General features: G+C 44.6%; 1 protein-coding gene across 4 annotated transcripts in view; it reads right to left on the bottom strand.

The window, feature by feature from the left end:
- RARA (retinoic acid receptor alpha) overlaps positions 1-17,424 on the bottom strand; it is a 203,870-nt gene that overhangs the window by 25,282 nt on the left and 161,164 nt on the right. For all 4 annotated transcript variants that reach the window (XM_063959783.1, XM_063959786.1, XM_063959785.1 and 1 more), the window contains one exon: positions 6,173-6,321. In XM_063959783.1, the coding sequence (XP_063815853.1) occupies positions 6,173-6,321 (149 nt within the window). The remainder of the gene's footprint in view (positions 1-6,172; positions 6,322-17,424) is intronic.

The raw sequence follows: 17,424 nt of genomic DNA, 5'->3' as shown, positions 1-17,424 counted from the left end.
TCTTTCTGGAAGAATATCGACAGGGCCGAAATTTGAACCTTAATGGACCCTAATTTTAGGCCCATAGACAGTCCTGTTTGCAGGAAATGCAAGAAACGACCCAGTTGAAATTCCTGTGTAGGGGCCTTCTTGGCCTCACACCACGCAACATATTTACGCCAAATGCGGTGATAATGTTTTGCGGTTACTTCCTTTCTGGCTTTTACCAGAGTAGGGATGACTTCTTCTGGAATGCCCTTGTCCTTCAGGATCCGGCGTTCAACCGCCATGCCGTCAAACGCAGCCGCGGTAAGTCTTGGAACAGACAAGGCCCCTGCAGTAGCAGGTCCTGTCTTAGAGGTAGAGGCCACGGTTCGTCCGTGAGCATCTCTTGAAGTTCCGGGTACCAAGACCTTCTTGGCCAATCCGGAACCACGAGTATAGTTCTTACTCCTCTCCTTCTTATGATTCTCAATACTTTCGGTATGAGGGGCAGAGGAGGGAATACATACACTGACTGGTACACCCACGGCGTTACCAGAGCGTCCACTGCTATTGCCTGAGGGTCCCTTGACCTGGCGCAATATCTGTCCAGTTTTTTGTTTAGACGTGACGCCATCATGTCCACCTTTGGTCTTTCCCAACGGTTTACAATTTGGTGGAAGACTTCTGGGTGAAGTCCCCACTCTCCCGGGTGAAGGTCGTGTCTGCTGAGGAAGTCTGCTTCCCAGTTGTCCACTCCCGGAATGAACACTGCTGACAGTGCTATCACATGATTTTCCGCCCAGCGAAGAATCCTTGCAGTTTCTGCCATTGCCCTCCTGCTTCTCGTGCCGCCCTGTCTGTTTATGTGGGCGACTGACGTGATGTTGTCCGACTGGATCAACACCGCCTGACCCTGAAGCAGAGGTTTTGCTTGAATTAAGGCATTGTAAATGGCCCTTAGTTCTAGAATGTTTATATGAAGAGATGTTTCCATGCTTGACCACAAGCCCTGGAAATTCCTTCCCTGTGTGACTGCTCCCCAGCCTCTCAGGCTGGCATCCGTGGTTACCAGGATCCAATCCTGAATGCCAAATCTGCGGCCCTCTAGTAGATGAGCCCTCTGAAGCCACCACAGGAGAGACACCCTTGTCCTTGGCGACAGGGTTATCCGTTGATGCATCTGAAGATGCGATCCGGACCATTTTCCCAGTAGATCCCACTGAAAAGTTCTTGCATGGAATCTTCCGAATGGAATCGCTTCGTAAGAAGCCACCATTTTTCCCAGGACCCTTGTGCACTGATGCACTGAGACCTGTCCTGGTTTTAGGAGGTTCCTGACTAGCTCGGATAACTCCCTGGCCTTCTCCTCCGGGAGAAACACCTTCTTCTGGACTGTGTCCAGAATCATTCCTAAGAACAGTAGACGTGTCGTTGGAATCAGCTGCGATTTTGGAATATTTAGAATCCATCCGTGCTGACTTAGCACTACCTGAGATAGTGCCACTCCGACTTCTAACTGTTCCTTGGTTCTTGCCCTTATCAGGAGATCGTCCAAGTAAGGGATAATTAAGATGCCTTTTCTTCGTAGAAGAATCATCATTTCGGCCATTACCTTGGTAAAGACCCGAGGCGCCGTGGACAATCCAAACGGCAGCGTCTGAAACTGATAATGACAGTTTTGTACTACAAACCTGAGGTACCCTTGGTGAGAAGGATATATTGGGACGTGGAGATAAGCATCCTTGATGTCCAGCGACACCATATAGTCCCCCTCTTCCAGGTTCGCTATCACCGCTCTGAGTGACTCCATCTTGAATTTGAACCTTTTTATGTAAGTGTTCAAAGATTTTAGATTTAATATTGGTCTCACCGAGCCGTCCGGCTTCGGTACCACAAATAGTGTGGAATAATACCCCTTCCCCTGTTGTAAGAGGGGTACCTTGATTATCACCTGCTGGGAGTACAGCTTGTGAATGGCTTCCAGAACTGCCTCCCTGTCGGAGGGAGACTTTGGTAAAGCAGACTTCAGGAACCGATGAGGAGGAAACGCCTCGAATTCCAGTTTGTACCCCTGTGATACTACCTGTAGAATCCAGGGATCCACTTGCGAGTGAGCCCACTGCGCGTTGAAATTCTTGAGACGGGCCCCCACCGTGTCTGAGTCTGCTTGTAAAGCCCCAGCGTCATGCTGAAGACTTGGCAGAAGCAGGGGAGGGCTTTTGCTCCTGGGAAGCGGCTGCATGGTGCTGCCTTTTTCCTCTTCCTCTGCCCTTGGGCAGAAAAGAGTGACCTTTTGCTCGCTTGTACTTATGGGAACGAAAGGACTGAGTTTGAAAAGACTGTGTCTTTTTCTGTTGATGTGAAGTAACCTGGGGTAAAAAGGTGGATTTTCCAGCCGTTGCCGTGGCCACCAGGTCTGTTAGACCAGCCCCAAATAACTCCTCCCCCTTATACGGCAATACTTCCATGTGCCGTTTGGAATCTGCGTCCCCTGACCACTGTCTGGTCCATAATGCTCTTCTGGCAGAGATGGACATTGCGCTTACTCTTGATGCCAGGGTACAAATATCCCTCTGCGCATCACGCATATATAGCAATGCATCCTTTAAATGTTCTATAGTTAACAGAATATTGTCCCTATCCAGGGTATCAATATTCTCAGTCAGGGAATCCGCCCATGCGACTCCAGCACTGCACATCCAGGCTGATGCGATTGCTGGTCGCAGTATAACACCAGTATGTGTGTATATACTTTTCAGGATATTTTCCAGCCTCCTATCAGCTGGTTCTTTGAGGGTGGCCGTATCAGGGGACGGTAACGCTACTTGTTTAGATAAACGTGTGAGCGCCTTATCTACCCTAGGGGGTGTTTCCCACCGTGCCCTAACCTCTGGCGGGAAAGGGTATAGTGCTAATAACTTATTAGAAATTAGCTGTTTTTTATCGGGGGAAACCCACGCTTTATCACACACCTCATTTATTTCCTCAGACTCAGGAAAAACTATTGGCAGTTTTTTTCACACCCCACATAATACCCGCCTTTGAGGTATTTGTAGTGTCAGAAAGGTTCAATGCCTCTTTCATTGCCGTGATCATGTAACGTGTGGCCCTACTGGACATTACGTTTGTCTCGTCACCGTCGACACTAGATTCAGTATCTGGATCTGGATCCGTGTCGACCCACTGAGGTAGCGGCCGTTTTAGGGCCCCTGAGGGTGTCTGAGACGCCTGAACAGGCACTAATTGATTTGCCGGCTTTCTCATGTCGTCAACAGTTTTTTGTAAATTGCTGACATTATCACTTAATTGCTTAAACACAATCATCCAGTCAGGTGTCGACTCCCTAGGGGGTGACATCACTAACACAGGCAACTGCTCCGCCTCCACCTCATTTTCCTCCTCATACATGTCGACACACGCGTACCGACACACAGCACACACACCGGGAATGCTCTGATAGAGGACAGGACCCTACTTAGCCCTTTGGAGAGACAGAGGGAGAGTCTGCCAGCACACACCCAGCGCTATATATATACAGGGATAACCTTATATAAGTGTTAATCCCTTATAGCTGCTGTTAATCTAGTTATTTGCTGCCAAAATGCCCCCCCTTCTCTTTTTTACCCTGAATCAGATGCAGTACTGCAGGGGAGAATCAGGGAGCCGTCCTTCCAGCGGAGCTGTGAGGGAATAATGGCGCCAGTGTGCTGAGGAGATAGGCCCCGCCCCTTCACGACGTCCTTAACTCCCGCTTTTTTGTGTAAAATGGCAGGGGAAAAAATACATCCATATAGCCCTGGAGCTATATGTGATGTATTCCTTTTGCCAGCTAAGGTATATGTGTGTTATATTGCGTCTCAGGGCGCTCCCCCCCAGCGCCCTGCACCCTCAGTGACCGGAGTGTGAAGTGTGCTGAGAGCAATGGCGCACAGCTGCGGTGCTGTGCGCTACCTTAGTCTTGAAGACAGGATGTCTTCTGCCGCCGCTTTCACCGGACCTTCGTCTCTTCTGGCTCTGTAAGGGGGACGGCGGCGCGGCTCCGGTGACCCATCCAGGCTGAACCTGTGATCGTCCCTCTGGAGCCAACGTCCAGTAGCCTAAGAAGCCCAATCCACTCTGCACTCAGGTGAGTTCGCTTCTTCTCCCCTTAGTCCCACGATGCAGTGAGCCTGTTGCCAGCAGGACTCACTGAAAATAAAAAAACCTAACTAAACTTTTATTCTAAGCAGCTCTGGAGAGCTACCTAGTTTGCACCCTTCTCGGCCGGGCACAAAAATCTAACTGGCTTGGAGGGGGGTCATAGGGGGAGGAGCCAGTGCACACCACCTGATATCTCAAGCTTTTATTTTGTGCCCTGTCTCCTGCGGAGCCGCTGTTCCCCATGGTCCTTACGGAGTCCCAGCATCCACTTAGGACGTTAGAGAAATACCCAGAACTGCAGTGTCCTTGTGCCTAGTTGAAGTGTAATACTTTACATCAATTTTTTCCATTTATTTTTTCTTGCCAAGTGTAACTGAAAGCCCAAATCTGGCCTACAAGTTCTACTGCCAGGACCACACAAAGAGAAGGACAGGGTGGTGGGGGGCATGACAAGCTCCATGCCCTCTACTGTAACTGGAATTTTTGGGGGTCCTGGAACAATTTAAACAGGCTGGCAGAATTTAATCACAGGATTACTGAAATACCATGCATAATGACTGCGCTGTCATGGTGCTGGTCGTTATGGGTGATATGTATAGCGAGGTTAAGTGAAAGGCTCATTGCACACCTCATACACCGTTAGTCTACTTAATTTAGTTCCCATATTTATAGTACCATCTAGATCAGTGTTTTTCAACCACTGTGCCGTGGCACACTAGTGTGCCCTGAGCAGTCTCCAGGTGTGCCGCCATAGAATCACAGCCAGGCCCGTCAATGTCTTGCCGCTACTGAGGCCCTGGAATGATCAATACTGGTGGGTTTAGTGGTTACATAGCCAGTTCTAATTTTGGGCCCGGGCAGTGTTGAGCTCTTCTGGCTCTCTCAGATGTGGCTCAGGCGTTACCTATGGAGAAGCTGCGACATGACATCCTAGGACACGCAACTGCACCATGCATCACCATTATATTTGAATGTGCCTTGGCAACATATAAATCTTGTTCAGTGTGCCGCAAGTTGTAAAAGGTTGAAAATCTCTGATCTACAGTCTACAGCTGATCTACTGACTTGCCGTACCTGGGCATATCGCCCACCTGTTAGGAAATCACAACACTTTAAAATGTTATGTTATGTTTCTTTGCTTTTGTTTGCATTATCCACCGCAAATATGCAATTATCATTGTAACCTTAATTGTATTAATTAGACTTCGAGCTATAAACATTTTCAAACCTGAGGATCAAAATTGTCAGGGGCCCATAATTCTGCGGCTGCACATGAAGGTGAGTTAAGCATGCACATATCCTCTCAGACTAGCCTGGCAGAGCAATAAGCTGTGTGCTCAGACAGGACAGATCCCTCCTGGTTCCTGTGGAGCAGGGGGACCAGAACGGTAGAGGCAGCTGAGTATTGTTTAGCTAACCAGGGGGGACTGTACTGATAAATTGCGGAGATACTGTAGATGTCTTTTTTACTGCTTCATATTAATAGACACCTAAGCATTTTTATTTAACAATTCACATTCACTACATACGTCCTTAGAGCCATTTCTCTGCCAATACAAATGTTCTCAACGAAGACCCACTCCAGCCCAAAACAACACGGTGAAGCACTGTCACATCATTACAGAGACAGTACTCAGACCTGTGCGGTTATGTTACAGCTGTAATAAGTGATTATTATTATGTAGACAAGGTGTGTTTAACTCGCGGCCCTCCAGCTGTTGTGGAACTACACATCCCAGCATGCCCTGCCACAGTTGCGGCAGTCCCTAATACAAAATGTATGGCAAGGTATGCTGGGATGTGTAGTTCTACAACAGCTGGAGGGCTGCGAGTTTGACACCCCTGAATTGTAGACAAACACTGGCTCACTTGAGACGTAGGGAAACAACAGAAGTGGGACTGGCCTCAATACTTGTAGTAAAACCAATAGACCTCTGGTTGCAAGTAATACTTATCTGGATTCTCCTCAACTCAGGAACAAATGGCGGCGACGGTATTGTACAGTTAGCTATTTTTGTGCCTATAACATCGCATCTCTCAGTAGCAACAGATATGAGCAGGTAAATACCTTGCAGCCCTCACAGGCACTGACTCCATAGTGATAACCAGAACTCTTGTCTTGACACACGAAACAGGGTTTGTAGATTCTCGGGAGAGGTGGTGGTGAGGGGGGGCTGGGGACAATCTCCTCTGAACTGGTGCTCTGGGTCTCAATTGCTGGGGGGGAAAAAGACAAGGTTTTACAAGGGCAGTATAAACATGATGTCTCTGCTCATTGTATCTGTGTTTTTCAGGTGCTCATTTGCAATATATCACATAAATTCAGTGGAGCCATTACATACCTACTTGTCCACAGTAATCATACATATATAAACCTTAGTATTGTTGTAAGTATTTATGTACACACATCTGTCCGAGCAGGGCCTTCCTACCTCTATGTCTGTCTGTTTTTCCCCAGTTGTGTTCTATTACTGTTGGTCTAATTGTAAAGCGCAATGGAATATGCTGCGCTATATAAGAAACTGTTAATAAATGAATAAATGTAGTACAAAGCTCAGCATGCATGTATAAGCAAGATAATACATGGTGGAGTCACATTATTATGACCACCAGCTAATAGCCAGAGTAAACGCCGTGTGCAGCACGGACATCAACTAGACGGGCTGAACTGTCATTTAGACACCCGTCTGGTAGCCCCCAGGTTCATTTTGGTGGTGAGCTGCTTCAGTGTAGCTTGTCGATCGGACCTCACGCACCTTCATAGCCGACATTCACCTCACACATCTATGACGCGTGGTGCTCCGCCGTTTCCACGCCGGTTATTCGCAATGGTGCCATTTGTCCAGTCATGATACATCTTTACCACAGCAGATCAGTTCACAAACTGCACAGTTTCAGAAACACTGCCACACTTGGCCCGAAAGCCGATACTCGTCCCTTTTTGCAACTTTAATAAATCGACCCTTTTACCCACAACAGCAATGAGTGCTATGTGGGTAGACTGCCTGTCGCACACCTTATATACCCACCAAGCCAGCGCACGACACATGACCTACTTCGTGGGCTATGCGCTGCCGACGTCAAATGTAGGAGGTGGACATAGTAATGTGACTGTATTTCAGCACTACACCTGTATGCAGTGTTCTCATCGGGTTCAGTTTCACTTGGGCTTTTCTTTCTATGCTACCTGGCACTATCCTGCTCCAGGGGTCTGATGACCAAAATCGAGCTGCACTATCATGGAAATGTAATAGGGCAAGTTGGTTTTGCCTTGTTTATGATTGCTGCTTTAAAAATATGGGCAATCTCGGCTGAAATCCTCTACCTCCGCAAACTCGGACCCTATTACATTTTCCCGCATATCTGCGCAATATCTGTAAGAGTCTTTCAAAATTATAAAGATGTGCCTATATTTATTACCAGTTATTTATATAGTGCACACATATTCCGCAGCGCTTTACAGAGAATATTTGGCCATTCACATCGGTTCCTGCCCCAGTGGAGCTTACAATCTATATTCCCTACCACATGTACACAAGCACACATTCATACTAGAGTTAATTAGTGTTGGGATCCAGTTGACCTACCAGTATATTTTTGGATTGTAGGAGGAAACCTGAATACCCGGAGGAAACCCACGCAAGTACAGGGAGAATATACCAACTCCACACAGTTAGGCCCATGGTGGGAATGGAACCCATGACCTCAGTGCTGTGAGGCAGTAATGCTAACCATTACACCATCCGTGCTAATCCTAGCATCAATATGACATGCGGTACAAAATGCCCAAGTGAGCCACTCTGAGCGGTGTGGCGCAGCAACCTTTTCTTTAAATTTTCCTCTAATTCGCACCACAGATCCAGCGAAACACCACTCAGTATGTACCAGAGACACCGGGCTGTGACTTTAACTGCACAGGAATTTGTTTTAAATATGTACAAAGTTCCAGATGAAGCACAACGGAACTTGGAGTGAAAAAAATAAGACGCAGTCAATGAACTGTAGCAATTTGTATACAAATTACAACTTTCCGCACACAGATGTACAAGTGTAGCATATCAAATAAATCAGTGCAGTCTCGTGAAGCAGTTTTGTATCAACCAATTGTTTAATTTGTCCAACTAAGAAGCACATTCCAGCAAAAGATGTCTGGCGCAAGCTGAGCCACACAGGGTCTGGCGTGCTCAGAAGGGTTTTTTGGAGAGGCAAGAGTGTATGGTATCCGGACTATAGGTCGACACTGTCTAGGTCAACACACATTAGGTTGACACCTATTGGTCGACGCAGGTAATAGATCGACGCAACCATTATGTCGATGTGAACAAGGTCGACATGAAAAAGGTCAACATGAGTTTTTCACTTTTTTTTTACTTTCTCATACCTTGGAATACAATTGGGAACGGTAACCTGTGCCCGCTCGCCATACAATGGGACATGGTGCACTAATTGGGGTTCCCCGTCACTTTACGGAGAAAATGACACCCAAAAAACATAAAAAACCCATGTTGACCTTTTTCCATGTCGGCATTGTTCATGTTGACCTAATGGTCGTGTCGACCCATTTCCTGTGTCGACCTAGTCACTGTCTACCAATAAGCGTCGGCTTAATGTGTGTGTCGACCTAGACACTGACGAACCTGAGTCCCATACCCAGAGTGTATGAGAACACATCTGTATCCAGCCAAGATTAAACTGCCTCCACCTGGCTGCTTCCTATTCCGACTAGTATTTTCTGGTGAGAACACTGGGCCTAATTCAAACCTGATCGTAGCAGCAAATTTGTTAGCTAATGGGCAAAACCATGTGCACTGCAGGGGGGCAAATATAACATGTGCAGAGAGAGTTAGATTTGGGTGGGTTATATTGTTTCTGTGCAGGGTAAATACTGTCTGCTTTATTTTTACACTGCAATTTAGATTTCAGTTTGAACACACCCCACCCAAATCTAACTCTCTCTGCACATGTTATATCTGCCCCCCCTGCACCGCACATGGTTTTGCCCAACTGTTAACAAATTTGCTGCTACGATCAGGTCTGAATTAGGCCCACTGTGTAGGTAACTGTGGTATAAGGTTGTGCTGGTCTGTGTATGAGGTATTGGTTATGTTGATATTTTGCATATTGTATAGAGATCACACAATAAATCTCCATTATTGCCAGCACCAACAGATTCAGTGTAAACTATATCTATGGGGGTGGGGGTGGGATTCAATTGTTTAATGGGTACCCATAATTGCATCTCGCCCATCACTTTAGATGAGGTGTTATGCAATGGTAGGGATGCCCATTGTTGTTTGTGCTAATTGCGCTAAGAAGTACCAGGTTCAGCTGCGCAAAACGCCTAAACTCACCTAAAGAATTGGGTGTGATATAAAAAAAACTATGGAAATCCCTGATGATGTCACTGTTACATCACAAAACTTCCACAACTAAACGTCAGAAGAGAAAAGAAAGGTTCTATTTCCAATATGAATTACATTAATTATAAAATACGTTTTTGAAAGGTGCAATGGCAGTTAAAGGGGAACACCCATTCAAACCAATACCCCTTTACTATAGGTAATATTTTATCTCAGATTATACACTAAAAAAAATAATGAGCGTTAATGAGAACAGAACCATACAGCAAAGCACAGGGCTGTGTCTCATCATGTTGGAAAGGTTCTTACTAAAGATGAAATCATGGCAAAACATCATCTACAATCTGGGAATTATATGAACACAAACGCAATGCAAAGTAGAAAGCAGACACAGAAAATTACATTAACATCCCAAATTAATTCTTTGATTAGTATTCTTTGTGTATGATATAATACAAACACTACATGGATAGCTGTATGTTTGTATGCAGTCACCTGGACTCAATCAATCAGTGGAATGGAAATGAAAGGTCTATTTGGATGAACCCATCAAACCATTGTTGGCTGCAATACTATACTGCACCTATTCCATCCCTCACACTAATAAAATATTTGTATTCCTGTAATGTACAATATTCAATGCAAACAGTGTCATTTGTACTGCATCTACTGAGAGACTGGAAAAAAGATATATATTTTATAATTGATTTCATGATTAATTTTCCTGCCAGCACAACTTGCTGTCTCACTGACATGCATTCCCTATGCACAGATGTAACAAGCAAAATATAATGCAAGGGGACGCTCATTATGTACAAATATACTATGCGGCAAAGATGCTTTGGGAACACACTGCAAGAGTCCTTATGACAGCGAAGACAACAAACAAGATTTTGCTGTGATTCTTTTATTGGACACGGGACCTGATTCAGAGATGGACACAATGCCAATGTTTTCGCAGTTGGACGATGTTTTTTGTACTGCGCATGTGTCATTGGTCACAGAGAGGATCTGTGCACAACGTGATTGACATAAAGGATGCGTTTTTGGGAGGTAACGGGAAGGGGGGGTAGTCAAACGCAGGCTTGGTGCGTCTGCTTTGTGGGCGTGTCTCAGCCAGCGACTGTACATGACTGTAGTTGCATTGGACACTCTTAGAAACATAGCGTGGCTTAGATGTTTAATGGTGCATCTTTGTAAGCAAGTAGCGAATTAAGAATACCACCAGTGCGTGCCACAAATCTCAGTGGCTGCAGAATTAGTATATATTGGCAATATCATTACACACCAAGATGCAGTCGCATTGAGATTTGCGTCCATCTCTGGAGGGGTGTGGATAATAGGGTCGACCACACTTAGGCTGACAGTCATTAGGTCGACCACTATTGGTCGACAGTGACTAGGTCGACACCTGAAATAGTTCTGGAGACCCTATCTCCAGAAGGATATAAGTACATTAGAGAGTGTACAAAGAAGGGCAACTAAAATGGTGCATGGCCTACATCACAAAACTTACCCGGAAAGGCTAAAAGATCTTAACATGTATAGTTTGGAGGAGAGAAGGGAAAGGAGAGACATGATAGAAACTTTCAAATATATGAAGGGTCTTAACAAAGTTCAGGAGGGAAACATTCTTCAAAGGAAAAGAAGTATTAGAACTCGAGGGCATACATTGAGACTGGAGGGGGGGAGGTTCAGGGGAAATTTAAGGAAAAATTACTTCACAGAAAGGGTAGTGGATAAGTGGAATAGCCTCCCATCAGAGGTGGTAGAGGCTAAGACTGTAGGGCAATTTAAACATGCTTGGGATAGGCATATGAATATCCTTACAAAGAATTAAGGTTAAAAAAGGGTTGAGATTGCCTAAAGGATAAAATAAAAAAGGGGCAGACTAGATGGGCCAAGTGGTTCTCATCTGCCGTCAAATTCTATGTTTCTATGTTAGCTTTTAGTCTGAATGTGCTTTAAAGGGTGCCCTATGTTTGCCTCATTGCAGTCACCAATTTAATAACATTTGGGCAAAAAGCAATATGGAGCAAGCAATCAAATATTAGCTTACATCAGCGCAATGGGTGAAATGCAGCTTAATGATGAAAGATAATATCTGACTGATTGCCATGTAGGTCAAATTTACCATGAAATGAAACAAATATATTCATGTCATTAGTTTATAGTCTTTTCTTAGATTTAGCCACAAATATAATCAAAAGATCTTTCTTCTCTTAAGCTACATGTCAGCACATTAGATTTTCTGCAATTCTGCAATATCAAAACCCTAATATAAATCTACATGTGTTTCTGTGTACGCTGACAAAAAGTAAAACTAAACTTGAAAAAAAACAACAACAAAAAACAATTCCCAAACAAGTGAAGAAAGGATGAAATATTCAGGTGCTTCTAAAGCAAAATATTAATAAAAAGATGCTTACAGAGCATAAATAATAAACGTATCCCCTTCTCAGATCAGAAGGGCAAATGAGGTCAGAAGTTGGGCAAATCCCCAAATCCATTGGGATTGGAATGGAAAGCAGATGGAGGGAGGGGTAATAAGACAAAGTGAGTATTGTTATGTTGGAGCGGAGAATGGAGCGTGGTTACAAAGAGAAGAGGCGAGGCTCAGGACCAACATCGGCCTCCTTATCAAAAACACTGTTATAACAACTAAAACAAACAATGAACCTAGAGAGAAGAAGAAAATACATATAGGATTCTCTAATGGATGAGGAAATATTTACATTGTGAGAATTGCTCACCTCACAGACAGATAATGTGGCAGATATGCTATTACAGTAGTCCAGGCAGACTGTGACATTGCTGTGTGACCTCTCACCCACTGCACTAAATGGTCTTGCACTTGTCAAGTCAGAAAAATGGATAAGAAAACACTTGCTGCTGAGAACTTAACAACACAAGGAAAAGACATGGACATCATTTGATACTTCTGTTTGGAATTATGAGTGTGATCTTAGCACCTAATTCTGACCTGATCGTAGCAGCAAATTTGTTAGCAGATGGGCAAAACCATGGGGGTAATTCCAAGTTGATCGCAGCAGGAGTTTTGTTAGCAGTTGGGCAAAACCATGTGCACTGCAGGAGGGGCAGATATAACATGTGCAGAGAGAGTTAGATTTGGGTGGGTTATTTTATTTCTGTGCAGGGTAAATACTGGCTGCTTTATTTTTACACTGCAATTTAGATTGCAGATTGAGCACACCACACCCAAATCTAATGGTGTGTACACACGGTGAGATTTTTTCTTAAGATTTTGACTATATAGTCAAAATCGTAAGAAAAGTTAGTGCAGATCGCAAGGTGAAAGTCACCTTGCGATCCCGATGCGCGGTCCCGCCAGGTCGGCATCGCAAGAAAAGATAGACTGTGCAGGCAAGTCAATCCTTGCTAGATCGGTGTACTATCTAGTTTTTCTCACATGTCAATGACATCTCACATAAGCCAAAATCTCACATAAGCCAAAATCGTAAGCACACATAGTACAGATCTCAAGAAAAGTTAGTCAAAATCTGTCCTATCTGGCCTCCGGGGAGATCAAGGGAAGTCGCAAGTAAAAATAGGACATAGCAAGGATCTCACTGTGTGTACACACCCTAACTCTCTCTGCACGTTATAACTGCCCTCCCCCTGTAGTGCACATGGTATTGCCCATCTGCTAACAAATTTGCTGCAGCGATCAGGTCTGAATTAGGCCCTTAGCTGCTTCATATTAGAGCATGTATTACATTTTACAAACTAGGTTGACTTTCACATTAGTGCTACAACGTTTGTTAGTCTACTTACACTGAATCTTCAACTGTACACAATGAAGGCAGTTATTCAATGGACTGAACCAATATTAATAACCTATTGATCCCAGCCAGTGATATAAATGATTCATAGTCATTTGATGTTTGTATTCTTATTTGTTTTACTCCACATCATACTTCCAAGATGTTTAGGGATGTCCACTTTAAATGTTTCTATATTGTTGATGATAAGAGATATTACTTCTATTGGTAAAAATATAAAATGTTTATTCTGTGTGTTGTATATACTATACATCCAAACTGTCTATCAAGACTGTTGGGAGGTGTGTCTTGCTCTCTGCCACCAGTGAGTGGCGTGGGCCCTGGCCACTAGTACCAGAGGCAATGCAGGGGTGGTATTATTTAGGTGTGATGAGTTGGAGGATGCACAATTCAAGGGGAATGTGGCATGACAAGACCTGATGCGGAAATGCAGAAAATGGACTTAGCGGGTCCATTTTCGGCTAATAAAAACTGTCTCTAAATTGGATACCGCCATAATGACCATCAGTCAAACGTCGTAATATCTGTTCGTTTTTACTGCCCGATAGAGCATTGGGGCTAACAGGATATTGACGGGAGGTATGACTGTATAGGAAGATTAGGATCCAAACAAAGGTAATAAAGCAAATTCTGTATTTAATAAAGTAATCGAAACTGTGCATTTTACACCTTAAAACAAACAGAATTAATGGGGACACACATAGAGAAACTAAAAATACTAAAAACCACACACCCAATAACAGAACGTGTATACACACTGGCATAGAATGCAGCCAATATTAGCACTAACAGTACCTTGTACAATGTATTTGAATGTGTATACACACACTGTATACAGTACAGTATTAATATGAGCAGTACATTTTTAGTAAAATGTAAACACAATGCAGAAATGTGCGTGTCACCCACTCCCTCCCCCATTGGATCAAATAAATGTCCTCACATTACCCCAGCCCGACTGTCAGTTGATCCTGAGTCACTACCTAATCTCCCTAAGTCAGTGCTAATAAAAAAAAACAAAAAAACACTATGACAACTGACTCCCTTTAGTATAGCGCATAGCAAGTATTTATAAGCAGAGTGACATGTGTGTACTATCGCCAGTCAGTCTACAAATAGATAGACATATAATACACACAGGAGGTTGATAATGACAGTCATACTTTTTCATGCAGTTGTTCTGTTTAGATGCCCAGCATCATTAAACAGTGTTTTTTTTTTCTATGTACAATACACAATTCAGACTATATACACAGTGGCGTATTTATAATGGGTGCAGTGTGTGTGGTGCACATGGGCCCCTGAGTCCATGGGGGGCCCACATCGCACACATTCCTTCAATACTTATACCTCCAGAGTCCCACACCAATGGCAGCAGCGCTGCTGCAATCACCGTGAAAATGGCGCGGCTGCGATTTTCACAGTATTTTGCGCATGCGCAGTAGAGAAATCGCTGGGAATATGGCCGCTGTGCCATTTTCCTAGAGATCTGCGAAGGCACATTAGAATCACAGGGGTCTATTTACTAAACCTTGGATGGAGGTAAAGTGGATGGAGATAAAGTACCAGCCAATCAGCTCCTGTCAGGGACTGTAATGACATTGTATTCAAATACATATACTTTAATATTCACTTGGTCCCCCTTTTGCAGCTATAACAGCTGCCACTCTTCTTGGAAGGCTTTCCACAAGATTTTGGGGTGTTGCTATGGGAATTTGTGCCCATTTATTCTGTAGAGCAGGGGTGGCCAATCAGTCAGAGACAAAGAGCCAAAAAATTCTTGTTAGGTATGTCAAAGAGCCGACATTGTGCGTGCAAAAATGGTGTGTGGCTTTGTGCCAGCTAGGCCACGCCCCTGGTACAAATCACATTGGAAAAGCCAGATCTAACATAGGATACATTTAAGAACTAGATCCATAGAAAATATTTTGAAAAAGACAGATTCACATAATACACTTCAGCTCCTCCTGTGCCACTTCAGCCAGCTCCCCCATGTGTCACTCCTGCCAGCACATTCCTGTATCACTCCTGCCAGCACCCTCCTGTTTACTAGTCAGCTCCTCATTGTGTCTCTCCTGCCAGAACACTCCTGTGTCACCCCAACCAGCCCTGATTTGTGTCACTCCAGCCCACACTCATGTCACTACAGTCCCCTCAAAACGTGCCATTGCAGCCAGGGGCCAGTGCAATTTAAGTGTTCCAGGGCCACTTGACTGCAGATTCCCTGTGAAAAGCTGGGCCGCTTGCTTGAATCAGCCCCCCAGGCTGAATGTTGCCAGTCAGCCCCTGATTGCAGCAGCCACTTTATGCTCTATTTGCCAGTGGATGTCTCACCTATAGTATTTGGCTTCCTGAGTTTTCAGTCCCCATAGTGCTGCTGCGTGTCTGGCTGGAGTGCAGTGGTTTCTGGATCTGTTGTGGTCACATGAGTGTTGGGAGCCACATTTCAGTAACGAAAGAGCCACAGGTTGGCCATTGCTGCTGTAGAGCATTTACAGGTGAAACTCAGAGAATTAGTGCAAAAGTTCATTTATTTCAGTAATTCAACTTAAAAGGTGAAACTAATATATTATATAGAACTCCTTATATGCAAAGTCAGATATTTCAAGCCTTTATTTGTTATAAGTTTGATGATTATAGCTTACAGTTTAAGAAAACCCCAAATCCAAAATCTAGCTAGAGGAAACTTGTTTAGTATAATAATAAGAATTTACTTACCGATAATTCTATTTCTCGGAGTCCGTAGTGGATGCTGGGGTTCCTGAAAGGACCATGGGGAATAGCGGCTCCGCAGGAGACAGGGCACAAAAAGTAAAGCTTTTACAGGTCAGGTGGTGTGCACTGGCTCCTCCCCCTATGACCCTCCTCCAGACTCCAGTTAGGTACTGTGCCCGGACGAGCGTACACAATAAGGGAGGATTTTGAATCCCGGGTAAGACTCATACCAGCCACACCAATCACACCGTACAACTTGTGATCTAAACCCAGTTAACAGTATGATAACAGAGGAGCCTCTGAAAGATGGCTCCCTAAACAAAATAACCCGAAATAGTTAACAATAACTATGTACAAGTCTTGCAGATAATCCGCACTTGGGATGGGCGCCCAGCATCCACTACGGACTCCGAGAAATAGAATTATCGGTAAGTAAATTCTTATTTTCTCTATCGTCCTAAGTGGATGCTGGGGTTCCTGAAAGGACCATGGGGATTATACCAAAGCTCCCAAACGGGCGGGAGAGTGCGGATGACTCTGCAGCACCGAATGAGAGAACTCCAGGTCCTCTTTTGCCAGGGTATCAAATTTGTAAAATTTTACAAACGTGTTCTCCCCTGACCACGTAGCTGCTCGGCAGAGTTGTAATGCCGAGACCCCTCGGGCAGCCGCCCAGGATGAGCCCACCTTCCTTGTGGAATGGGCCTTAACAGAATTAGGCTGTGGTAGGCCTGCCACAGAATGTGCAAGTTGAATCGTGTTACAAATCCAACGAGCAATCGACTGCTTAGAAGCAGGTGCACCCAACTTGTTGGGTGCATACAGTATAAACAGCGAGTCAGATTTTCTGACTCCAGCCGTCCTTGAAATGTATATCTTTAAGCTCTGACAACGTCCAACAACTTGGAGTCTTCCAAGTCGTTTGTAGCCGCAGGCACTACAATAGGCTGGTTCAGGTGAAACGCTGACACCACCTTCGGGAGAAAATGCGGACGCGTCCGCAGCTCTGCCCTATCTGAATGGAAAATTAAATAAGGACTTTTATAAGATAAAGCCGCCAGTTCTGATACTCTCCTGGCCGAAGCCAGGGCCAGTAACATAGTCACTTTCCATGTGAGATATTTCAAATCCACCTTCTTAAGTGGTTCAAACCAATGGGATTTGAGGAAATCTAAAACTACATTTAGATCCCACGGTGCCACCGGAGGCACCACAGGAGGCTGTATATGCAGTACTCCTTTGACAAAAGTCTGGACCTCAGGAACTGAGGCCAATTCTTTTTGGAAGAATATAGACAGGGCCCAAATTTGAACCTTAATAGATCCCAATTTGAGACCCATAGACAATCCTGATTGCAGGAAATGTAGGAAACGACCCAGTTGAAATTCCTCCGTCGGAGCATTCCGACCCTCGCACCATGCCACATATTTCCGCCAAATGCG

Source organism: Pseudophryne corroboree, chromosome 3 (genome assembly GCF_028390025.1).
Source record: "Pseudophryne corroboree isolate aPseCor3 chromosome 3, aPseCor3.hap2, whole genome shotgun sequence".
NCBI lineage: Eukaryota > Metazoa > Chordata > Amphibia > Anura > Myobatrachidae > Pseudophryne > Pseudophryne corroboree.
This window is presented reverse-complemented; position numbering and strand designations above follow the sequence as displayed.